A 27,085-nucleotide genomic window follows, 5' to 3' on the forward strand; every position below is an offset into this window, starting at 1 on the left:
AATGATTGAATTTGCCTCTATTTATGTTTAGATCAAAACTGTAATGAGTTCTAGAGTCAAGGGGCCCTGTTGGGTCCAAAATGAGCAACAGTGAGCAGGTTATGGAAGACTATGTGCTCCGAGATGGAATACATCATCAGCAATTCTATCACTTCGCTGACACTGAAAATAAAGAAATTGGTTGTGTTGGATTTGACCTGATTTTTGTGAAGAGGATATACCTGAGCAATCTTCTACATTTATCGACAAACGGCAGTATTACAGCCGTGCTAAAATAGTTTGGGTTTTCATTCTTTCCAGTCCTTGTTCATTCTACTGCTTCTTCTATTATAAATTGATCAACAACATCTTCCTGTATGTGAGGAGTGTCCTATAAATATGGTTGCTGTGATATTTCTCAGATAATCTGTTGTAATACTTTAAAATTAAGTTTAAAAAATAATATTGGGCACTTCCTCCCAAATCACTGTTTACACTCTTGTGCCAGGAGACTGTCAAGTCTTTAGAATGATGTGGAAAGTTATGCTCTGCTGGATTCTAAGACAAGTAATTAGCTTGGCTGCAGCTTCTGCCAAAATTTTTTCCCCACAGTTCAAAGGTGCATTATTACAACAGCATTTTTGTTAGTTTATTTCCTCTGTCACAGAATTCCGGAATAATGCATTTATAGATGTCATCTCCTAAAAGCAAATGCAGCAGAAGAAAAACTTCTTTCATGCTGCAACACTGCTGCATCATTAGGACAACATGAAATGGAATGGTAAAATATACATGACGACTTTCATTTTGTTCCTTATCTCTTGCATGATAATGCACTTTAGATATGAATAAATAACTTTATTAAAATGCATTTATAATACCTTTGAAAATAAGGTGAAATTATTCAATTATCCATCCAGTTGAAACTTGAAAGGCTGAAGAACGGATGTGCCAATTGATAATTAACGAAGGCTTAATGGAATACTTGACATTGAAATACCTGACATATATTTACAAGAATTCTTTGAGGTGGTATCGGGCAGAACAGACAAAGTGAAAGTAGTGGATAGAATATATTCAGATTTTCAGAAGATGTTTAAGGTACCACACATTAGGCGACTAAATAAGCTAACAGCCCATGATGCTGGGTGGTTATATTTTAGGATGAATTGAGGATTCGTTAACTAATAGCACCGAAGTGGAATAAGGGGGACATTTTCAAGATAGCAGACTAGCTAGAGTGCGACAGGGATCAACGCTGGATGAGGAATGCAAAATGTACTACAGCCATGTTTGCGGATGATACAAAAAAATGGGAGGGCAAGTAATGAGGATGGCACAAAGAGTCTATAGAGGAATAAAGACAGGTTAAACAAATGGGCAAAAATTTGGCAGGTGGAAATATAATGTGGGAAAATGTGAGATCATGTACTTTGGCAGGAAAAATTTCGGAGCTGAACATTATTTAAATATAGAGAAAGACTATAGTAAGCTAAGAAGAGGATTTGGGGGCCCTTGTCCATGGATCATAAAAAGCTAACCCTTAAGTTCAGTGCATAATAGGGAAGGCAAATGGAACGTTGGCCTTTATTTCAATGGGAATGGAGTATAAAAGTAGGATGTTGTGCTAAAACTATACCAGGCACTAATCGGATTACGGCTGGAATACTGTGGGCAGTTTTGGGCCATTGTCTAAGGAAAGATGTACCAGCATTGAAAGCAGTCCAGAGGAGGTTTACTAGGCTGATATCAAATATGGAGGGACTGTCTTATAAGAAGTTGTTGAGTAAATTCTGTGCTTATTGGAATTCAGGAGAATTGAGACATGACCTTATTGAAATGTAAAAAATTCGTAGGGGACTTGACAGGGTAGATGTTGAATGGTTGCTTCCCTTTATGGGAGAGCCTAGGACGAGAGGGCATAATCTCCGAATAAGAGGTCACATATTTGAGACAGAGGGAGAAGGAATTTGTGCTCAGAATCTGTGGAATTCATTACAGCAAAGACCTGGAGAGGCTGGATCATTAAATATATTCAAGGCCAAGATAGATAAGATTTTTAATCAGTAAGGGAATCTAGGTTATAGGGAAAAGGCTGGAAAATGGAAATGAGAATTCTCAGATCAGACATGATCTCACCAAATGGCAGAACTGACTCAATGGGCTGAATGGGATCCTACATCTGCTCTTAAAATCTATGGTCTTTTCTATCATAAGATGCTTTTTTAAAAAAAATTGCCCTCTTAATAAACAACATTTTCTTTACGTCAGTGCTGCAACCCTTTGCCCAGTTGAGAACTAATTTGCTTGCTTTACAGTATGTTTACCAATGTTTGATGGAAATTGGAGTTCTTTAAAACTGGATGTTTCTGGCTAATGTAGCATGAGATCTCATTTAACTGTTACAGCAGTTACTTGCTTTCCCCAAACACAAACAACTTCTAATTAACAAGGAAGGTGACAACAAACAGCACCAAGGTCAATATACTCCACAACTTGACAAAGAACTATACGGCACTATATTTATTCCATTATTTAGGATTATTTAGGAAAAATAAAACGGTTACCAAGAAAAAATTAAAATTAACCTTCAGATGAAATTGGGTATGAGCAATTGTCCCATGTCACCTGGATAGAAAAATTCAAATGAGCGATTGACACAGTGTAAACTACCAGCCACTAAAAAAAAATAGGGCACATCAATCAATGCTCCCTGACGAAAACTGCATTGACCTTGAGCAATCATCTTCAGAATGAAGGCCAGAAGAGAACAAGGGAAGACCCAGGAAAAAGTTCCCCAACAGATTGGCTAGACAGCAGCATGATGTCTTTATAGTTTCAATGAGGTCAACACATTCCATGGCAACTGCCATATCCTCTGGTATCTGTGAGCCTTACTCAACTTTACATATTACATACTTTGTTACATCCAATTAACTGAAGTGTCATATCTAAACTTCTGCTTCTTTACAAATTTAATAAACTATCTGAAAATTCTCCAAAAACAGTCGATTTCCTACATTACCTAACTGCGGTCATGAATCTCCAAAATCTAAGAGTTTATTCCCTGATTGGATCTACCTGTGAGTTTGACGTTTCGGGTACTCTCCTCCCAGTGGAGTTCAAATTGCTCCCTGCTAGTTTGTTTGTTGTTTGGAGGTTAACCGGGGCCATCTGTGGAGGATCCGTGCTTGCCACCTTCTGTCCATTAATATGTGCAGTTACCATGGTGATCGGATTCTTAGATGGCACCACTGAAATTGCTATGCTCTGGTTGGGTGCCTTGATGAGTGGAATAGGTTTGGTACTTCCAACAGGGCAACTTCTCACAGCAAGCTTCTGAAAGAAAAAAAAATATTAACTTGTTGCTCAATGCAAACAATGTACATTAAATTGAAGAAAATTTAGAGACAAAAAGTTGATTAACATAAATTTAATGCTTAAAACATACACATGCTGGTTTAATAGTGAGATATTCTGTAAAATACTGAACAAAATGATAACAACTCATTGCAAGTGTTTGACCCAAAATAAATTAAGAGAACCTCACAAACACTACTCAAAAAAACATTAATAAGACCATCAGATATAACAGAAGAATTAGGCAACACAGCCCATCGGGTCTGCTCTGCTATTCAATCATGGCTAATGTTTCTCAACACTATTCTCCTGCCTTCTCCCTGTAACCTTTGATCTTCTTAGTAATTATGAAACAACCTATTCATCTGTCTTAAACACACAATGACTTGGCCTCCACAGCCTTCTATGGCAATGAGTTCCATAGATTCACCATTCTCTGGCTGATGAAATTCCTCTTTATCTCAGTTCTAAAGGGTCATCCCTTAACTCTGAGGCTACGCCCTCAGGTCCTAGTCTCACCTAATAGTGGAAACATCTTCTCCACATCCACTCCGTCCAGGTCTCATAGTATTCTGTAAATTTAAATCAGACACCACACCCCACTCATCCTTCTAAACTCCACTGAGTACAGACAAAGAGTCCTCAACCATTCCTCATTATATGATGAGCCTTTTACTCCCAGGGTCATTCTTACAAGCCTTCTGCAGACCCCATCCAAGGCCAGCATATGCTTCCTTAGATATGGGGGAAAAAAAACTGCTCACAATATTCCAAACGTATTCTGACCAGAGTATTATAGAGCCCTCAAAAATATGTCCCTGTACTTGCATTCTAGGCCTCTTGAAATGAAAGCTAATATTGCATTTGCCTTCCTATCTGCCAACTGAATATGCAAGTTAACTTTAAAAGAATCCCGAACCAGGACTCCTAAGTCACTTTGATTCAGATTTCCGAGGAATGTTTCCTAAATGGGGAAAGGCTATGTCTTTATTCCTCCTACCAAAGCCCACAACCTCACACTTTCCTACATTGTATTCCAACTCCCACTTCTTTGCCTACTCTCCTACCTTGTCCAAGTACTTCTGCAGCCTCCCCATTTCCTCAAAACTACCTTCCCCTCCACCTATCTTAATGTCATCTGCAAACTTCGCAAAAATGCCATCAGTTACTTCATCCAGATCATTGATGTGTAACGTGAACAGTTGTGGTCCCAACATGTAATCCTCTATCCATGCCAGTACCTGGTCTCTAACACTACGGCCTCTTACCTCATATAGCAGTCTCCTGTGCAGCACCTTGTCAAAGACCTTCTGGAAATCCAAATAGATCCCGTCCACTGGCTCTCATTTGCCGAACTTAGTGTTACCTCCTCAAAGAATTCCAAAAGATTTGTCAAGCGTGACACCTGCGCCCCCCTTGACAAAGCCATGCTGAGTCAGCCCTGTTTTACCATGCACTTCCAACTACTCCACACTCTCATCCTTAATAACAGACTCTAAAATCTTATCAACGACTGAGGCCAGGCCAACTGGCCTACCTAGTTTCCCATCTTCTGCCTCCCTCCCTTCTTAAACAGGGCTGTTACGTTATCCATTTTCTAGTCCTCTGGGACCCTGCCTGATTCCAATGATTCCTGAAAGAGCACCACTAATGCCTCCATAATCTCCTCACCCATTTCCTTCAGAACTCTGTGGTGTAATCCATCTGCTCCGAGTGAATTATCCACCTTCAGACCTTTCAGCTTCCCTAGCACCTTCTCCTTAGTGATGGCCACCAGTGTTACCTCTGCCCCCGGAATCTCGAAGTTCTGGCATGCTGCTGGTCTTCCACTGTGAAAACTAATGCAAAGTTCCTATTCAGTTCCTCCACAACCTCATTGTTCTCCATTACTACTTCTTCAGCCTCATTTTCCAGTGGTCCAATATACACTCTTGCCTCTATTTAGTAAAATATCTAAAAACGCTCTTGCAATCTTCTATTACTAGCTAGCTTATTCACATATTTCATCTTCGTCCCCTTATTGCTTTTTAGTTACTCTCTGCTGGTTTTTGAAGGCATCCCAATACTCTAAATTACTCCACTTTGTATGCTATTGGTTTTGCTTTTATGCTGTCCCGGACTTCCCTTGTCAGCTATTGTTGCTTCATCCACCCTTTAGTACATTTCTTTTTCCTCCTTGGGATGTATTTCTGCTATGCTTCCCAAATTACCCCCAGAAACTCCTGCCACTGCTGCTCCACTGTCTTCTCTGCTAGTTTTCCCTTCCAATCAACTCTGATCAGTTACTCCCTCATATCTTTGCCATTTTACTTTTACCTTTACTCGACTGTAATATCGTTACATCTGATTCCAGCTTCTCCCTGTCAAACTGCAGGATGAATTCTAACATATTATGGTCACTGCCCCCTAGGGGTCCTTCAACTTCAATTTATCTCAGGCTGTGACCTCTCCATCCTGACCGTGCAAAACTTACTGATCTTAAAAACATATTTTTAAATTCTCAATTTTTCTTGACATACTTGTTTGGGAAGCAAAACAAAAGCAATGTTATAGTTGAGTTCCACAGAGATTAAAGGGCTCACGTACACACATCAACAAAATATATAGTAGTGAATGAAGTACAAAATAAACTTGAAAATGTTATTGAAGTTTAGTTTTAGGGACATAGAACATAAGGGGAAGTTAAGTTGCACTGCAGCAAAACAAAAACTTTGATTAGAGAACTGCGCACAGTTTTGGGCACCATACCAAAGAAAGGATATGTTTGGCTGTGGAAAACAGTGCAATGCAGATTTGCCAGAATATCTCTATGTCTCCACGGGTCAGAATTGCGATGACAGATTACACAAACTACATTTGTACTCCATGAAATATAAATTTTAAGAGGGTGATTTGATTGACTTTTGGAAACGTGTAAGAAATTGATGTGGTAGAGAGAAAACTTTTTCCATTGATGGGTAAATCTAGGACAAGAAGTCATAACCTTAAAATCAGAGCCACCCCATTTCAGAAGACAAATTAAATAACATTTATTTCTATCACACCAAATGTGGAACGTGCCCATAAAAAGCCATAGATACTAATTCAATTTATAATTTTAAAAGGAAGGCTGGCAGATTTGCTATACAAGCGTACAAAAGGACATGGAATCAAGTTGATAGTTGGACTTCAGATATGGAGTAGGTAACATCTCATGGAATGGAAGAACAAGCTTGATTAACAATGAGCGTTAATGGTTGGTGTTAGTAGCAGAAATCAGGTCTGCTGACAAAAGAACCATGCAATCAAAACATGGGAGACAGGGTGGGGTGGGAGATCAAAATGGAGATGAATGTTCACAATCTGAAGTTGATAAAATCAGCAGTGGGTCTGTCTGTGTGGGAACGAGAGCGAGAGAAAGTGGGCGTGAGAGAGGTAGTGGGGGGGGGAGGGGCAGGAGGACGTGAGACAGGCGCGAGTGAGAGAGGCGCGCGAGCAAGAGAGAGAGAGCAAGCATGCACGAGCAAGCATGTGGAGGGGGGGGAAAGAGACAGCGAGACCAAGAATGAATGTGGGAAAAAGAGCGCGCGAGGGCAGGAGGGACAGAGAGCGTGCACAACTGACAGGAGAGGAGAGGGAGGGAAGGGGAGAGCGGGTGAGTTAGTGAGAGTGAGAGATCGTGAGGGAGGGTGAAAGTGCAACAGGGAGGCAGGGAGCAAGCAGGAACACTTGCAGGTGGGGGGAACCATTCAAATGAGTGCAGGGGAGACAGCAGGGGAGTAAGGGAGGAAGTGAGGGACAGTGACCAAGTGGGGAGAGGGATGGAGAGCAAGTGGGGAGAGAGAGCAAGTGAATGAGGGAGGGAGAGATAGAGCGTGAGTGAGCAAGCGCATGTGGGGAACAGTAAGCGTCAAAGAGAGAGATAGAGGTAGCGTAGGCGAGAGAGAGTGTGCATGATGAGTGAGACAAAAAAAAAGCACTTGCAAAAGACGGAGGGGGAGGGGGTAGGACGGAGAGCGTGCATGAGAGGGTGAGACAGAGAGAGAGGGCAAGGGAAAGAGAAAACACCCAGATTCTCGCCTCGTAATCTGTTAACAGAAATGTGAAAAGTGGTATTACCTACTTCCCAATCTGCTATTAAGGAGAGATGAAATAAAATGAACTCCTGACAATCACTCTACTATCAACAAGTCGCAATTTATTTAACTATCTAAAACTAAAAATTCTAATGGTATGCTGTTCCAATAGATACCATTTATATAGTCCCACTTATATAAACCCAATTAATAAAAAAAATAAAAACTTAATCTCTCCAAATTCCGGAATGTTCTTTGCCTTCTCCAACGTCCTCCAGTCAGGAACGCCTTTCTCTGTTAACTTACTCGGTCAGGAACATTAGCTAAGAGTGTTGTAGTACCTTTATTTAGATGGTACTTAGTCAGAGCTTAGAGATTTCTGCAAGACCCAGCGAGCTTCTCTTCAAATGGCAGTTCACTCTCACACTGATTTTCAAATACCCTTTTCTTTTATGCCCTTGACGACCTGTCAATTTCTTACAATAGGATTGGTCCTCAGTTGTGAAAATCCCCAAAATTTAAATTTAATTAGTTTTTAGTCTCTCAGTGCCTGGTTTAAAATAATTGGGTTGATATTCAAACTGGTTGCCTTGCTAACAAAACAAGATTGCAGCTTCCCCCACTACCGACCATACAGCCGTTAATCCAAACGTTTCAATTTCAAGAACTCTCTGTGCATCTGAAGACTTTTTTTAAAATCTCCAAGCCGAGAAAAGGACATCATCTTTTAAAAAGGGACCACACACTCTTATCTCCTCTCATTTTACAAAGAAATTCTAACATCCTGCCTTCCAATTCACAAGTACTGTATCCAACTTCACAACAGTGTTAGTGCGGAATAGAATATAAGCGAGTAAGGAACAGAGTGAGTCTGTGTGCACACATATTGGCATGAGAGGTGGTGGTGGTTTTGGTTGGCAGCAGGGAACAGTGAAGAAATGGAGAGTGTGTGTGTGGACCATGAGGCTGAGTGTTTTCTGTGAGACTATTTTCAGTTGTGAAGTATATCTCCTGCCTGTATAGATTCCACGTCCTCTGTCTGAAGTGTGCTCAAAATGGTATGTCCTCACCTACCCTCACCAGTCATTACACATTTCAGCTAACAACATTCAACACACTTACACTTCACTATTTCACAGCAGATTTTTTTTCAACTAGCACCTTCGATAAACTGGCAAAAATTATATACCTCAAGTCCAGAAGTTTACTGTATTATTGCAATCTCCTACGTTTCTGTTACTTAGAGTGTTTTTACACTGATCATGTGGATCTCTTGATCAACCAGAATATTTGTTCAATCAGTACACTCCTGGTCCCATAGGTGCAGACCTTTAAAGAAAAATTTCTGAAACTAAAAAGTTCTGTGGTCTTAATGTCTTAACTTATTCTCAAAACCATCTGATAGGACTCAAGTACAAAGTATGAGCGTAAGAATTGAAAGAGGAGATCTTCTGATTAATGATGAAACCGTCATACCTGTCATCAATGAAATGCTAAGTGCGTTATGGCAAACGTCAGGGGAAAAAAGTCAGGCCTTCTGGTAGAATTAAAATCTCAAGTAGCATTGCAGAAAAATCTAAGCTTATCTTTCCATGTGTAAATTTTAAAGGGCAATAAAAAAATGATTCCTTTTATTATCAGTGCCATTTGTTACAATAGTCTTATTTATAAACATTCTAAAAGCAAGTTTCTAAAATGTTGAGAAACTAAAACGTCTATTACATGTCCATCCACAAATCCATTTCAAGTGCTTCTCCAATCGGAATGAAAAAACCCAATGGAAACGTATTCTCCATCCAGAATATCTTTGTAAAGCACGCTTCAGGATGGTCTCTCCCCATTCCTTCTCCCTACGCATGAAATTAAATCCTAGGTAAGGGCATTTGAAAGATCAGCAGAATTGTAAACAATTTCCTCCAGTCTTTGATATTAATGCTACTTTCTCAATGAATTTTCACAAAGTAGCATTGAAATTACCTCTTTCAATAACCTATGATAAACCTATTCATCCATAAAGTAGGGATCACAGTAATAAATTTACGTTTCCTTCAATATCAGCAACAAAAACAAAGGTTTCTTCTTCCATACTTCTACTGATGATATTAAACCCATTGGTTCAATATACTGCAGTCACACTACTAAAATATAGAAATACAAAATGATTTATTTCCAACCAAACCAAATAACTAACCTGTTGTCTCAGGTAGATGCAAAAGATTCTACGGCACAATTTCAAACAGCAGGTAAATTATCCAAGTATCCAGACCAATAATTATTTTTCAAGAAACGTTTCTAGAAAACAGATGATCAGATTTCTATTTGTGGCAACTTGCACATGTTCTGCCACATTCCCTTCAGTGCAAAGGTGACTACACTTGAAAAGAACTTAATTGATTGCAAAATTCTTTGGAATGCCCCAAGATCATGTAGAGTGCTATGTAAGTACAAGTCCTTTTCTCCTGAAATGTTCTGGGCCCCAGTTGGAGAAAGGTATCTAATTCTAGGTAGCAAACTCTTAGGAAGGACGTGAAAGTTCTGGAGACGAAACAGACGAGATTTCCTAAAGTGATTCTAGAGATAAGTGATATGGTTACATTGGAAAAATTCAGATTGCTTTCCTCCAAGCAGAGCAGGCTAAATGAGATTTGATGAATGTGTTTAAAGTCAGAAAGAGTTTAATTACAGGTGAACAGTAGTTTGCAATTGGTTATTATTCTGAGGGCTATAAGCAGAGAGTTGAAATAGATTCAATAGAAGCCTTAAAAAAAAAGGAATAGATAAATATTGGAGAACAATTGGAGGAATATGGAGAAAGAGTCAGAAGATGGGACTAACTGGATTGTTCTTCAAAAGAATTGCTGGTGCAGACACAATGGTGGAATGGCTTCCTTCTGTAATGTTATAACATTCTATTCTATAACCAGTAGACTTCAAGTTTGTTAGAACTCTTGCTGATTTTTCATTATTTTTATTCTTTTATCACTTTTGGTTTGGAGCTGTGATCTGGGAATTGAGAGCTGAACTTGGCCTTTGGATTCTGGGAAACAGTTTGTGGTAAAAAGGCATGAACAGATCAAACAAACATCAAGATTTTGAAAGCTCCCTGCTTAAACTCCCTTCGCAATTTTTGGAAATCCAGAGAGTAAAAAGCTGGGTTAGATGCATTGCTACCTTTACCTAGATGAACTGAAAAGGTGATCCTGATCAACATCTCCAGAAAAGCAACCAAGGAGTCCATATCTAGCCTTGTGAAAAATTGCATCGTGAAATTCATTTAAGTAATCTGGCCAGTTTTATTAATCCCTTAACTATGTTTGTCGGTCTTGCGTGTGAACGGAAGCTGAAAACAAATGTTTCAGGTTTAAAGCATAGATTTTAGTTGCTTCATTTTTTCACTGCTAAAGTTATTGTACATTTAATAAATAAGTCTTTTAATCAAGATACAAAATTGGTGTCTGGAATTAATTATTCACAAAGTCTGAGACTGGTTATTCAAAAGTCTGGTTAGGAACTACTGGAGTAACTATTGAGGAGCTTCAAAGGTTTTAATTTTAGTGTGTTGCGAGTACAGAGGTAGAAAGACTTATTTGGTTCAGCTGTTCAACTCTGCATCATAATAGGTTCCACATCTTCCCACTTCTTAATTTCAGAGAGCAGCTCAAACTGCAACAGACTCAACACGTCGAGAGAAATCCAGACTTGTGATAAAAGAATGACTAACATAGCCAATGAGACCAGTGGGCCAAAAGAAACCTTCTAGTTGTAAATAACACTGCACCTGTTCTACAAATTTCAGCAGAATACAGTGGAACCCATTAAAATAGAAAAACGTATTGTCCCTAAATATTAGCCAGTAGCTGGTTTTCCATCCATAGCCCAGCTTAGCTTGCCCATCTCTAACAAAATCTTCATTTCAACGGCACTACATCACGCCACACATCACAGTGCAATGTTAAATGTGAGGCACATATCTTTTCCCAAAAAGCAAAACAGCTGAAAGTTATTGCTAAAGAATGCTTTTCTTATTCTACAGTCTAAGTTTGCTCACTAAACACAATAGAAAAAATTTCGCTGAATTTCCATTGACCAAATACCATACGACTTTAACATAAGGAATCTTCAGTATAGTTTCACTTGAAAAATAAATCAACAAATGGTTTTCATCCCTCACTTTAACCTGGTCCTGCTCTGACTTTTCCCTTCTCTTTCTCGACATCCGTTTCCATTCCTGGGGATAGCTGGTCACTAACATCCATTAAAAATCCACCAAACCCCACATTTATCTTGACTATGCATCATCATATTGCTTCCTGTGAGGGCACCACACCCCCACGGCACATTCCCATGTATTTGGAGAAGGTACAACACTTGCCCCTTTACCTCCTCCCTATCAAAGGCTCCTGACATACTTTCCAGGTAAGAAGGAGGAATTTACCTGAATTTCATTCTATCTAGTCTACTGTATTCAGTGCTCACGATGCAGTCTCTTCTTCATTGGAGAGGCAAAACGCACACTGGGTGATTGCTTTGAGGAACACCTACAGTCAGTCCAAACAGAATGACCCAGACCTTCCAGGTGCTTGCCACTTTAAAGGATGGCATTGTTCCCGTGCTGACATTTCTGGCTCAAGCCGACTTAAGTGCTCCAGTGAGGATCAATACAAGCTAGTCGGACAGCATCCCATCCTCTGTTTGGGGACCTTACAGCCTTCAGAACTCAACTTTGAGTTGAACAATTTGAACATAAACACCTCCTTCCACATCTATTAGCACAACACCACCCTCTACAGCCCAAGATCTGTCATGAAATGGGCTGCTTTCAGCTTTTCTGATGAAGGGTCTAGGCCCGAAACGTCAGCCTCTCTGCTCCTATGATGCTGCTTGGCCTGCTGTGTTCATCCAGCCCTGCACCTTGTTGTCTCGGATTCTCCAGCATCTGCAGTTCCTACTATCTCTGCTTTCAGCACAGTCAACCCATTTTCAACTACTCCTAATCTCCATTATCATCTATTTAACTTCTCTTCTTCCCTGGCCAACTTGTAAACAAGCCCTTTGTCTGCCTAAACTCTTCTTGTTCTCTCTGGGTTTCCTCTCCACCTACCCACTCACTGCTTTTCCCCATCTGTTGTCTTCAGCATAAATACCACCTTTTACTAGCTGAAGAATGGTCATTGAACTTAAAACATTGACTGTTTTCTCTTGTTCCACAGGGCCACTGGTCCACTCCTCCACTCATTGTTGTTGTTGTTGTTGTGACTGTTTTTTCTTCATAGATGCTGCCAAATCTGCCGAGTTTCTCCAGCATGATGTGTTTGTTTCAGATTTCCAGCATCTGCAGTTCTTTGTTTTTTTCAATTAATAGTAGTTTAGCTTTTAAACACTCAAGAGTTAAACTTTAAATTTTAATTTTGTAACAGCTTTAATTTACCTTTTTGCTGTACAGCAACTCTCTTGACAGGAACCCACACCTTCACCAAAAGAAAACTAAATCACAGCAGCATACCGATTAGAAGCATTTTTTTAAGATTAGAATTTGCTCAGGTTGGTGTTACCAATTTCATTAAGGGTTGCTCAAAGTAGGAAATGTACTGTAAACAATGTGGGCAATGATTGGGAGTATGTATTCAATAGAAATTACTGATATATGTGCCAAATTATAAAGCCACAACTTGCACTGATATCATTTAAATTAAGCAGTCATAGGAATACAGAAACAAAACCAAAAATCCATTCAATCCTCAAACCTATTCCACCATTCAACAGCAGGCACTAAATCCAACTCTCAGACCATTCTAACTCCAAAATATTTAATTGTTCTTTTGTTGCCACTGGGTCAAAATCCTGAAACTCCTGACTTATAGCACTGTCGGTGTACCTGAGACTGGAGCAGTTCAAGGCAACACCTCATCACCACCCTCAAGGGTAATTAGGAATAGGGAACAAATGCTGAAATAAACAGAGAATCAAAGTTACTCTTTCAAACCCAATGTGATTCTTCCTTCTCTCTCCAGATGCTGCCAGACCTGTTAAGCTTCTTCAGAACTTACTGTTTTCATTCCAAGTTTTCAGCATCCAAAGTGTTTTGCTTTTGTTTGAGGGAATAAATGCTGCTCTGACCAACAAAACAACATTCCATCAACCAGTTTTAATTTTTCGTGACTTAGTTTCGAAGAAGAGTCGTATTGAATTTGAAATGTTAACTGTTTCTTCCTCCATAGATGCTGCCAGATTTGCTGATTTTCTCCAGTACTTTGTTTTTATTAACATTTTTCTCATTGCCACAAGTAAGAGGGCAACAGAAGTTAATTTGAGAGATCAGATTACAAATTTGTCTAAAAATCAATGAATACCACGGACACAGGTTCTGTGTGATCAGCAGAGAGAAAAAAGGCTACTCAACTACGTAGCACATGTGGGAGTGAGATGGTCTCTAGTCAGGGATAGAGACCCTGCAAGTCTTCTCTAAATTCTGGGAAACTGATTCCTGCATAGTCAGGGGTTAGACAAACCATTGAAACAGTCCTTGAAACAGCTGATGGCAGATTTGGGGACTTCACCAAAAAGTGAGGAGGACACTCAATGAGACACTCAATGAAATGGCGATACTGAATCTATTGGAAGATGAAAGTAACCATGGACAGTTTGCTGGAAAGACTAATGAGATATAGATTGGAATGTATAATGCATGTCAAGCAAACAGGAAGAATGTCATTTCCAGTAGTTTAAAGTATAAATTGCCTCAAAATAATGTTTAGTGGATTGTAGGTCATTTGTTTTTACAGTAATAGTGTTAAAACATGAAATCTTGGCCCAGATTTTTCAATGGCCAGACAATCATTATTCCAGGATGCATGGAAACCCCAACGAGTCCCCATCATAGAATATCCAAAAGGAATTGTCTGAGAAATTCAATCTTCCATTGGGCAATTCCTCTACACTAACAACAGGGACAGGAGGGGTTAGGTGCCAGGAGAGTAGAGTGCCAGGTAGGGTGCCTGCTGAATCAGGTACTGTGGGAAGGGATATGCTCCAAGCTGGCATGATAAGTGAAGGACTTGATCAAAACCTGTGCCGCCAAACCCTGATGCACCCTCCTGTCAGATCCAAAACACCCACCCTCCCCGAATGGCCACATTTCTCCCACTCAGCCTTTATCAGTGATAAAGTACTCTAAGCACTTTATCACTTACCGTGGCACCTTATATCTTATCTTCTTCCTATGGCATCCTATCCAGCTGCCACCTTTATCAATCCAGCATTCTACCCTCCTGGCACCCTACTCATCTGGAACCCTACTTAACTAGCATCCTCCACTCTTCCTAGCTGGTCCACTACTCAGCTGTGACACTACCTACCTGGCACCATGCCCCGTGTTCAGCTGGCACTCTACTCCCTACTCATCTGGCATCCTACTGCTGCACCATCGCCCCCCGCCCCCATCCTGCCACCGTAAAAATCATACTTAAATTATGCACATACTATTTGAGAGTCATTTTTGGCTGCTGCCAGGAACTTTAAGGGTGCACAGTTTGCCTTTCTCTGACAGTTCTGCACTATCACAGAACTGTCAGAATGAAGGCATTGCTCTGCATTTCTGATGGAGCCCTGATCAGCATCTACTCTCAGAAATGTGGCGATCCCTTCTTGCACATAAATAGTAGTGATGAAGTTGCAATCTACAGGAGACTGCCATTCATCGGAAACTTCAGCCCCTTCTTGTGTCATTTTTCAGCCAATAACTAGGATTTCAAATCTCTTTAAAAGTTATTGCTCTCTACAGAGATCACAAGATTAGCATATATTGCAACAACTTCTAACTAAGGAAGAAAAATTATTCTACTATCCTTATCAAAGATCTTAGTTAAGCATCATTTGGCTTTACTATTTGCATACAGTTAATGGACTAGATTGATAATCAACTACAATATTCGATTTGGGGACACGGGGCATTATAAGCATTGAAGGTCATGGACTTTACAGTTGTATTGCCAAGTTTTGCTGAAACTATACAAGGCACTAGTCAGACTATAGCCGGAATACTATGAACAGTTTTAAGCCATTGCCTAAGGAAAGATATACTAGCATTGGAGACTCACTAGGCTAATACGAAGAATGGAGAGACTGTTTTATGAGGCAAGATTGAGTAGGTTTGGTCTGTACTCACTGGAGTTTATAAGAATGAAAGGCAAGCCTACTGAAACATTGCAGATTCTTAGGGAACTCGATAGGGTAGATGTGGAGGGGTAGCTCCCTCTTGTGGGAGACTCTAGGGCCAGAGGACAATTTCAGAATAAGGGGTTGACCATTTAAGGCAGTATTGAGGAGGAATTTCTTCTGTGAATAGTGAATCCATGAAATCCTTTCCCACAAAAGATTGTCAATGCTGGGCTGAGGGAGAGATTTTTAACTAGTAAGGGAACCAAATGTTATAGGGAGAAGACAGGAAATTTGAGTCAAGGATGATCAAATCAGCCATGATCTCATTGAGTCTGCTCCACCATTCGAAGGGCTGAATAGCTTGCATCTGCTTCTACATCTTATGACATTGAGGTCTACGAGAAAAGCATTAGTTTTGGTCCAAATGGATTGGTGTTAGGTCAGCTTTTATAATGGGACATGAATGCAAATGGCATCACCATAGCACTAAGCTCTGGCGCACAGAGTAAGGGTTTAGTTCAAACAGTCAACATAGACTGACATGGCTGCTTGTAGCAGGACGGCTTGAGATGCACAAGCTTATATTTTGATTTCTTAAGGTTCTTAACTTGTCTTGCCATAATTACATTCACTTCTGTGGAAGAGCAATTCCTCCACTAGTGGTAAAGTGCAAATACACTAAGAGGATTATATAACAGCGCCATTTTAAAAGTGAATATGAAACTTTATAATGAAAAACTGACAGAAAAATTAATCCAAAGTTGCAATTTTTCACGACAATAGAGGGCAAAGAAATATCAATGTGTATTTTGAAACATCATTGATTTGATCCTTAATTTTAAATCTGTAAATTTTTTTTTAAAATTCCACCCATGCACACTTCTTGTCATTATAAATTCCTCAGTCCACCCCTTGAGAGAAAATTGTCTATGTTCTCACATCATGTTGTAATTATACTCTCCCACCAGAAGGGAGCACTGCAACACCAGTACTGGGAGTCAAAGAGAAGTTGAGAAGTGTCCATAGAAATAGATGAGTCTAAATATGGGCACAGTAATTTATAATGGAAACGTTAATGAGAAGCACATGGAAACATTGCACACATGGTAGCTATGATGGAAATACTTATTTTTAAATGCATTAGAAAGCCTGCAAAGATATTTGCTTGCTCCTTAATAGTTGCTGCAGATGGAGGGGTTTTTGGGAAATTGGAGAATTATACTCACTGTGTCAGTTATTCTTGTGCTGGAAATCATCCAAAACATTCATAATAATTCTATTATTTTGGGTGATTCATATTTTTCATATAATATTTAAAGTAGGTTTTCACAAACCAATGGAGATTCTGCATTGCTTCAAAAATGGTGGATGAGTTCCAGATACACAAATCACCTACTGATTTCTAACAGATCCCATGTGTATGCATGCACGTGCACATGTGTGTATTGAATCTCACTCAAAAAGCAAGTGGCTGGTGTCACCAGCAACTTTAAAATAAACAGTTTAAACCACAGTTTGCTTACATTTCCTTTACGGATATTTATGAATGTTTGGCTGATTTCCAAATGCTAAAATTATTTCAGCATCCAAGTTCACAATTTGATTGACAATTCAAACAAGCTATTAAATGATTAGCTGAAATTGATATGGGGTTTTGAATAGAGGCTTCCTCATTTTTACAGGATTTAAATTGCTTGAGATTTAAAAGGGTGGAATGGGCTAAATTACATTTTTAGGACATTTCTTTATTGCTGAAAGGAGAAATACATTGACAATTATTTTGTCTTGCACTTACCATGGGCCGGATTTCAAATAATTGCAACAATTTATAGTTCAGGGCATCAAGCTTGATGGTCGGCTTGCATGTCCACTCAGAATGGCCTGATAATTACCACAGAACTACAGGCTTCCCTAGCTGCTGGGCAATTTTAAAAAAAGGCATATGACTTGAAGATAATACTTGTTTTTTTTTAAAATAGAGATGGAGTCCTCACGTGAATGCTTATCACATCTCAGAAGCACAACACCTCAGTCAATCAGAATCAACTTTCCAAACAATATGCCCCTTTCCCTCCTGTACTACATATCTGTTGTTTGAAACTTGCATTCCCTGTGTTTCCCTTGATGAATACAATGGTCTCCCTGCTAATAGGAAGGATGTTATGAAACTTGAAAGGGTTCAGAAAAGATTTGCAAGGATATTGCCAGGGTTGGAGGGTTTGTGCTATAGGGAGGCTGAATAGGCTGGGGCTATTTTCCCTGGAGCGTCGAAGGCTGAGGGGTGACCTTATAGAGGCTTATAAAGTCATGAGGGGCATGGATAGGGTAAATAGGCAAGGTCTTTTCCCTGGAATGGGGAGAGTCCAAAACTAGAGGGCATAGGTTCAAGGTCAGAGGGGAAGTTCGGTCCCTTTTTCACGCAGAGGGCGGTGCGTGTATAGAATGAGCTGCCAGAGAAAGTAGGGGAGGCTGGTACAATTACAAATTTAAAAGACACCTAGATGGGTATATGAATAGGAAGAGTTTAGAGGGATATGGGCCAAATGCTGTCAAATGGGGCTAGATTTATTTAGGATATCTGGTCAGCATGCAGGAGTTGGGACCAAAGGGTCTGTTTCTGTACTGTACATCTCTATGATGGGTTTTAATCTGTTTCCTTTTTTTAGCAATATTCATGCTCTGTACCACCAAACTTTATTTTCTTTCATCACAATGTGGCTCCTGTAAGTCTGCCCACACTGAATAATAGGGTGAATTGAGATGCTGAGTATTAAGGGCCAAGGGTGTTAAGATAGTTTGACAAGAGGGTGGCAAGGGGCCATTGAGTAGCACGAGAACATGGAAGTGGTTTGGGGAATGGGGAAATTGCTGGAATATGAGCCTAAATTGTTTTTAAAAACTAGGGCCAATCCTAGCGAACTGAGGTGGGCCTTTCAAACAGACCACTCCGGCACTGAGCTGCCCTCGTGGCTGTGTATAATGTGCTTCTGTGCGTGGCAAAACAGACTCTCTGACTCAAGAGAAAAATTCCACTCTACGGTGACTGACAACAGCAACAAAAATAGCTTCTAATGAATTTCTAATTCTTACTCAAGAGCAAGATATTTGGGGTTAAATAAAGGTTTACATTTTATGCTGTGACACACAACTATATCACTTTGGCAGCAACAGTCTCCTTTGATAACAACCAAGTACAAAGTCAATGTGGAATCAGAAAGGGAAGATCCCATCCAACCAATCTCTTTCATTTTTAAAGAGGAAAAGCTATCCAGGGTGCATTGCAGAAACTTCACATTACACGTCAACTTTCAAAAGGCATTTGACAAAGTTCCACATGAAGTTTAATTAGGGTTCAAGGCTTTGAAAAGTCAGCAAAGCCTAAAATGAACTAAACACAGAACATAGAACAGTACAGCACAGTACAGGCCCTTCGGCCCACGATGTTGTGCCGAACTTTTACCCGAAACCCAAGGTCTATCTAACCTCCACCGCTACCTTATACTATCATCCATATGTGTATCTAATAGCCGCTTAAATGCCCCTAATGAGGCTGACTCCACTACCCTCTCTGGCAATGCATTCCACGCCCCTACCACTCTGAGTAAAGAACCTACCTCTGACGTCTCCCTGATATCTACCTCCTTTCACTTTAAAACTATGTCCCCTCGTAAAAGCTACCTCCACCCTAGGAAAGAGTCTCTGGCTGTCCACTCTATCTATACCTCTGATCATTTTGAACAACTTTATCAAGTCACCTCTCATGCTTCATCGTTCGAAACATAAAAGCCCTAGCTCTCTCAACCTTTCCTCGTAAGACCTTCCCTCTATTCCAGGCAACATCCTGGTAAATCTCCTCTGCACCTTTTCCAACGCTTCCACATCTTTCCTGTAATGAGGTGACCAGAACTGGACACAATACTCCAGATGTGGCTGAACCAGGCTTTTGTTTGGTGGAACATAACATAGAACATAGAACATTACAGCGCAGTACAGGCCCTTCGGCCCTCGATGTTGCGCCGACCTGTGAAACCAATCTGAAGCCCATCTAACCTAAACTATTCCATTATCATCCATATGTTTATCCAATGACCATTTAAATGCCCTTAAAGTGGGCGAGTCTACTATTTTTGCAGGCAGGGCATTCCACGCCCTTACTACTCTCTGAGTAAAGAGTAACTTCACGGCTCTTGAACTCAATCCCTCTATTAATGAAAGCTAACACACCATACGCCTTCTTAACAATTCTGTCCACCTGGGTGGCAGCTTTCAGGGAACTGTGAACATGAACCCCAAGATCTCTCTACTCCTCCACACTGCCAAGAATCTTTCCGTTAACCCTGTATTCTGCTTTCAAGTTTGTCCTTCCAAAATGAATCACCTCACACTTTTCAGGGTTAAACTCCATCTGCCACTTCTCAGCCCAGCTCTGCAATCTATCAATGTCCCTTTGTAACCTAGGACAGCCCTCCGCACTGCCCACAACGTGACCCACCTTCGTATCATCCGCGAACTTGCTAATCTACCCTTCCACTCCTTCATACAAATCATTTACAAAAATCACAAATAGAAGAGGACCCAGAACAGATCCTTGTGGTTCACCACTCGTAACTGAGAAGATTTGCTGAAATAAAGCAACAGGTGAGATAAAGCAACTAGTGAGATAACTTATGTTTGGCTTGAGGCCAAAACAGTATTTTACAATTTACATCAACGGATTAGATATAGTAATTGAAATTTGAGTTATTTACATTTCTAGATGAAGACAGAAGCATTTGAAACAGTGCTGGGAATCTGAAATGACTCTGAAGATTCATATCAGACTCAAAAGATTAACTTTGTTTCTTTCTCCTTAGATACTGCCATAACTGAACTTCTCCAGCAACTTCTCCTGTTCTTAAAATAAAACCAGAGTTGTTGGCTCAAAAATTGAAATAAGCGAACAAAGCAGTAGAAATCCGACAGCTTCTCATGGAACAAGATAAAGAGTGAAACATGTAATATTAATAATACCAATATCACATGAAGCAGAGAGAAATCTAGGAATCTGCAGATATAATACCCAACATATCAAATGAACCCAATCAGCAAACAGCAAAGCAACAGAATGTTCAACCATATGGGCAATAAAAAGTACAAGAAAGATACAATTATGAATAAACTGCATTGTGGTTAAGTCAAACAATAACATGGGCAGAGTTTTCAATTCTAGTCAAGAAAAGAGATGACCAGGCAGAACTGAGTTGAGAACTGATCCCCTGTATTAGATTTATGAGGAAAATCCAGAGAACATTGAGCTTCTCAAGCAGACTTGACAGCATTTTTAAAGTAAAGTTACATTAATGGAAAATATAAACTTCAAATAGTATTTTGTTTACTATTTAAAATTAGCTGAAATGATCAAAGGAAGTTTATGAGATTGCCATGGTTTGGGCGTGTGGGCAGAATTTTCCCATTTGCAGTTAAAATATGATAACAAATGAGATTCATGATGTCCAGTCTGCTATGGCCTTGGGGGACTTTTCTCAAATAATCTACCACTCTTCAACTTATTGGGCTGTTGGGCACGTTTCTCATGGAGCCCCTTGGCCAGAGAGTCTACAAGGTGCAAAACACCAGTAGCATAGTGGAACTTTCGAAAGTGTTGGGGTCAAGGTCAGTAGTCTTCGGAGAAAAAGGTGCTAGGGAAGTTGAATAGTCTGAAGGTGGATAAACACCCAGACCAGATGGGCTACACTCTGGGGTTCTGAAGGAGATAGCTGATGTGATTGTGGAGGCATTGACGGTAATCTTACAGGAATCATTGGATTCACGGACAGTCTCAGAGGTCTGGAAAATGGCTACTGTAACAGCCCTCTTTAAGGAAGGAAAAAGGTAGAAGGTAGTAAAATCTAAGCTGGTTAAGCCTGACCTTGTTGTTGGTAAGATTTCAGAGTTCATCATTAAAGAATGAGATTGCTGAGTACAGTACTTGGAAGTGCATGGCAAAATAGGGCTGAGTCAGCACAGCTTCATCAATGGGCCATCATGTCTGACAGGCAAGTCAGACAAATGACAGCCAGTGAACGTGATCTATTTGGCTTTCCAGAAGGCCTTTGACAAGGTGTTGCACAGGAGGCTGCTAAACAAGATAACAGCCCATGGTCTGAAGAGCAAGGTACTGGATAGACCCTTCCTCAGTTCTGAGGAAGGATCACCAGACCCAAAACGTTAACTCTGTTTTTTCCTTCACAGATGCTGCCAGACCTGCTGGGCTTTTCCAGCAACTTTGTTTTTGTACTGGATAGAGAATTGGCTGACTAGCATAAGGCAGGGAGTGAGGATAAAAGGGGTCCTTTTCAGGATGGCAGCCTATTACGAGCAGAGTTCTACAAGGATCAGTTTTGGGACCACAACTGTTTAGGCTATGCATTAACAATCTGGACAAAGGAACTGAGGGCATTGTTGTTAAGTTTGTAGATGACAAAAATAGATAGAGGGACAGGTAGTGTTGAGAAAGCAGGGAAGCTGCAGAAGGGCGTAGACAGGCTAGAAGTGGCAGATGAAATACAACGTAGGAAAGTGTGAGGTTATGCACTTTGGTAAGGAGAATAGAGACGTAGACTTTTCCATAAATTGAAGCTTACAGAATACAGAGGGGTCTGGATACAATGGACATGGAAAAGATGCTTCCATTAGTAGGAGAGACTAGGACATGGGGGACCAGTCTCAGACTGAGGGCACGACCCTGTAGAACTGAGATGAAGAGGAATTTCTTCAGCCAGAGGGTGGTGAATCTCTGGAACTCACTGTCGCAGAAGGCTGTGAATGCCAAATCGGTGAGTGTCTTTAAGACAGAGATAGATAGGTTCCTAATTGGTAAGTGGATCAAGGGTAATGGAATGAAGGCAGAAGAATGGGGTTGAGAAACATATCAGCTATAATCAAATGGCAAAGCAGACCCAATGGGCCAAATGGCTCAATTCTGCTCCTATATCTTGTGGACAGGTAGAATTGCTTTTCACCGTTGAGACCTGTGGGCGTATGTATTTCTGGCACCACATTTAAAGCCCAGCAGTGCAAATCTTTGCATTGAAATGATGTGGTCAGGATAGAGGGGGGAAAACGGTAGAAGACTGCCACTAGGTAATAAAATTAATGCAGGCATGATGGCCTCCTTCTGCACTGTAACCATTCTGTAATTCTATGACTTCAGACACTGCAAGCCAGGAAGTGCATTTCAAACTGTTGATCAAGCCGCAATATTTAAGGCATGGCTCTGAAGAAAGACAAGCTAGCACACAACATCACAGAAAGGGATCTATACGTGGTAGAATGGGTGGTGAAGAGTAAGGTAATCCTCTGCCCAGCAGACCAGTACGAGGCTACACAAGTAGATCAAGCCATCTTGGTTACAGATTACAGTATGGCTCAGTGCTGTGTTTGAATGAAGCAGGATGCTAGCAGAACAGAAAGGTCAATAGCCTTTGACGCTCCGCAAGGTGAATGCCACCATCTTCTCTCTACTATCTCAGACTCTGCATCAGCACTATTTCTGCCACTGAAGACACCTTTCAAGGCAAATGGACTTCAACTCTCAGTACTGCATGCATCATGTCCACTCAAAGCTCTCACTGGTCTCATCCTCCCGAACTGTTAACCCTGCGTGCCCTCATGTTTCCTATTTCCTCTCTGGGGAGGCCTTACTGCCTCTCCTGCTCATGCATTACCACCAACTGCTCTTGTATCTGCCTACATCACACGATCAGAACTCATTGGAAATTAAAGCCCACTACTTCCAGAGGTGTCACAAATGTGAAAATCTAATTAAGCCACTGAACTGCCCAATTTCACCTAACTGCTTAAAACAGGTTAAATAAATAGGCATACCATGTTTTTTTTCAGACGGTTTTTAAACTAATGGCAAGAAAGAGACATGAATTGCTAACATAATTCTACGACTTAAAGTGTTCTATACATATACAAACAAACACAAACTCGAAGAAACAGGAAAAAGTTTTAGGTGGAGAAGGGGGAAATAAAAATCAGAGAGGGATAGTTTGGGCACCTGTCTGAATCACAGACGAGGAGTTGTTTTCTTTCGACTCTTTGATTCTTTGCTAATGATGTGAGGTTATGGATACACTGATACCTAGTTTTCCACTCACTGGTTGAGGATTCATTCTCTCAGCACCTCTAAAAGGTTTTTTTCCCTGATTTTCCTTTCAGCAAGGGAATTTGCAGACAGAGCCGTTTACAGGAGAATGGAGAGTGAAAATAGCTACCAGACTCTTACTTCTTGAAATAACAGCAGAGAGGCCGGTATCCATCACCAAGTCACCCTTTATGCACACGTAAATAGTACACGGGCTCTGAGCAGCCAGCTCAAAGCCAGACCCTAGACTGAGGAGAGCTTCTGAATCTCCTGTTTATATCTGTCAGTCAGGGCTCACCGATTGTTGTTAACCTGGGACAAAGGATCTCAGTTAACGAGATCCACCCGGCCCTAGTTCCAATCACTACATTTCTGCATGCAGAAAAGAGAGATTTAGGCACATTTTCTTTGAGGGTTAAAAGCCTCTGATTATTGACCATACACACACACACACACACAAACTATGATCACTTGCCCAGGAACCAATTTGATGGATGTTACTATGCTGAACCCTCCACAACCGATCCCAATTGAAAAATCAAAAAAAAGTCTCTATTTTGATTTAGTTCTTCCTCTTCACTTTGATGACTTGCATTGCATGTAAATATTTAATTGGCTACACAGTGTTTAATGGTGGTGGTGGTGGTTCATGTTTAAAAAGGAAAAATAAAACAAAGTCATGGTGATTTTGCCAGTGGGAAAGTCGCTCAGTTGTGCGATAGCACTCCTGTGTATATATTAAAAAAAAAAGAGGCTGTCTTTAACCAAAACTGCCCTGAACACAGACAGGCAGTGCCATTCCATTTAGAATTCTGCTTCACTATTTAGTAAGGTAACATCAAACTCACAATTTTTTCAAAAATGCAAACATCTTCCGCCGCTGTTTCCTTGGTTTAAAGCCGTATCGCATCTCATTTTTAGCCTGAAAACACAATACTCAAGCCTCCCTTTGTCTCGTTATAAGAAAAACCAGAGAGGTCCAAGACCAGCTCAGGATTGGAAGATATTATAGATCCGGTCAGACGAGAGCAGAACTGCTCACATGAGGAGGGGGAGACTGTGTGGAGCAACCAATTACATAAAATTCGTTATACTGTGCTGCTCTCCTATTACCACCAATGCATTTTCAACAAATATTTTTTTCTTCTGTCATGCAGACACGTGTAGCACTCAGGGAGCCTCCACAAAGAAGTCAGCACTACAGATCTTCAGCTCCATCGCTACATTTGAGGAGGAAGGCATTGAGCCCTCAGGGTATCTGTCAGTAAGGCAACGACTTGCACCCACGACCAGCTTAAATATATTTGCCTCTGTGGATCTAACTTGGGAGCACAATCTGATCGGCATATCAATGAAGGTCTCCACAGCCAAAGAAGAAACGGTCTCTAGCACTGCCAAAACCAGGCATCTGCTCAGCTCCTGACAAAAGACAAGCCCTGTACTCAGCCATTAATGACTTTATCAAAACTGCAGGTAAGCATAGGGACATCAGTTAGACTTGCCAGAGGGACTCTGTAAGCTGAATCAAAGGATGGAAGTGTCTACCAAGTTTCAGGTTGGCTCCAGCATACTTCCAGAGCCACGTCCAAAACACCCAATCAATAATACTGTAAGACCCAGGAGCAGAAGTAAGCCATTTAGCTCACTGCATCTGCTCGGCCATTTAGTGAGATTCAGTGTGCTGATTTTGATAATCCTCAAGTCCATTTTCCTGCTTTATCCCCCCATAGCCTTACTGATTGAAAGATCTGTCTACCTCCGCCTTGAATATACCTAATAACCCAACCTCGACAGCACTCTGTGATAAAGAATTTCACAGATTCACCACTCAGGATTAACCTAGTGAACATTCTCTGGACTGTCTCCAATGCCAGTATATCTTTTCTAAGACAAGGGGACCAAAAAACTGTTCATGGTATTCCAGGTGTGGTCTAATTATAGTGCGTTGCATTGTAAAAGCACGACTTCCTAATTTATACATTCCATTTCTTTTGAAGAAAAAAAGCATTCCATTCACCTTCCCTATTACCTACTGAACTTTTAACTTTTTTGTTACTTATGCACAAGGACTCCCAAAATCTCTGTGCTGGAGCTTTCTGCTGTCTCTCTCCATTTAAGTGGTCTTCAGTTCCACTATACTTCCTGTCAAATATATACAAATCTAATATTTATCAAATATACAATCATCACTCCACATTTTCAAATGAAAGGTAACAGGATTGGACAGACTTGGTGGGGCATTAATCATGAAAAACCTAAAGATCAACAGAAACGTACATCAAATTCAAAATATTGTTACGGGGGTAATGATGCACCTTACTATTGGTATAAAACTAAGTAGTGCAGATGCAACAGACACTAAATAAAAGCAAAAAGTGCTGGAAAGAATCAGCAAATCTAGGAGATTCAGTGGAATGAGGAATAGCGTTAATGTTGAGTCCAATGTGACTTCTTTGGAACTGAAAAGGGCTGATATAAAAGGGAAGAGAGAGAACTTAAAGTGGACATAGGCCCTTTAGAGAATTAGGCTCGGGAAATAATAATGGCGAACCAGGAAATAGCAGAGGAGTTGAATAAATACTTTGTGTCGGTCTTCACAGAGGAAGACACTATTGCTAGATAGTGGAATGCTGTTAATCCCCAAGAGGCAAAAAGAGGGGGAGGAAATAATTACAATAATGAACGAGGGAAAAAGCGCTAGGGAAACTGATAGGGTTAAAGACCAAAAGGTTTTTCCTGGACCTGATGGGATGCATCATAGGATATTAAAGTAGTCGCTACAGAGGTAGTAGACACACTAGAAGTAACCTCCTAGGAATCTCAAGAATCCAAAAAAGACTCTGATAATTGGAAAACTGTCAATGTAACACCGTTATTTAAAAAGGGAAGGAGATAAGAAAGGTAACTATAGACCAGTATAGACTAAAGGATGCAGGACAAATAACCAAGACAGACTACATGAGAATAAAACCAGAAGGCTTGAACACCCCCAACTTCTATGGGCTTCCTAAAGTACATAAACCAGACATCACCCTCAGATCCATTATTTCCCTACCAGGCACACCTTCACACAAACTGGCCAAGGACAACAGAGATTGAAACACCTAGTCGACGGATCACTCCATTCCATCCACTCAACCCAATATTGCCTCGATACCGTCAAGAACATAAAAATCAGTGACAACGAGATTATGGTATCCTTTGATGTCACAGCTTTATTCACATCAGTCAACATCCCACTAGCCAAAGAAACATTACTGGAGAAAGCAGCAAAGCAGACCAGCAGATCAAATCAGCAATGACAACATACTTAAAACTACCAGACAACAAGGTGCAGAGCTGGATGAACACAGCAGGCCAAGCAACATCATAGGAGCAGCCTTTCTGCTCCTATGATGCTGCT

The 27,085-nt window shown here is 40.5% G+C and overlaps 1 protein-coding gene across 1 annotated transcript in view; it reads right to left on the minus strand.

The window, feature by feature from the left end:
* The window catches only part of phf21b (PHD finger protein 21B), a 156,243-nt gene that overhangs the window by 97,546 nt on the left and 31,612 nt on the right, over positions 1–27,085 (minus strand). Inside the window, exon 5 of the mRNA XM_048607632.1 lies at positions 3,061–3,318. Coding sequence (XP_048463589.1) covers positions 3,061–3,318 — 258 coding nt within the window. The remainder of the gene's footprint in view (positions 1–3,060; positions 3,319–27,085) is intronic.

The sequence above is a fragment of the Rhincodon typus genome, chromosome 18 (genome assembly GCF_021869965.1).
Source record: "Rhincodon typus isolate 14 chromosome 18, sRhiTyp1.1, whole genome shotgun sequence".
In the NCBI taxonomy this organism is placed as follows: Eukaryota; Metazoa; Chordata; class Chondrichthyes; order Orectolobiformes; family Rhincodontidae; genus Rhincodon; species Rhincodon typus.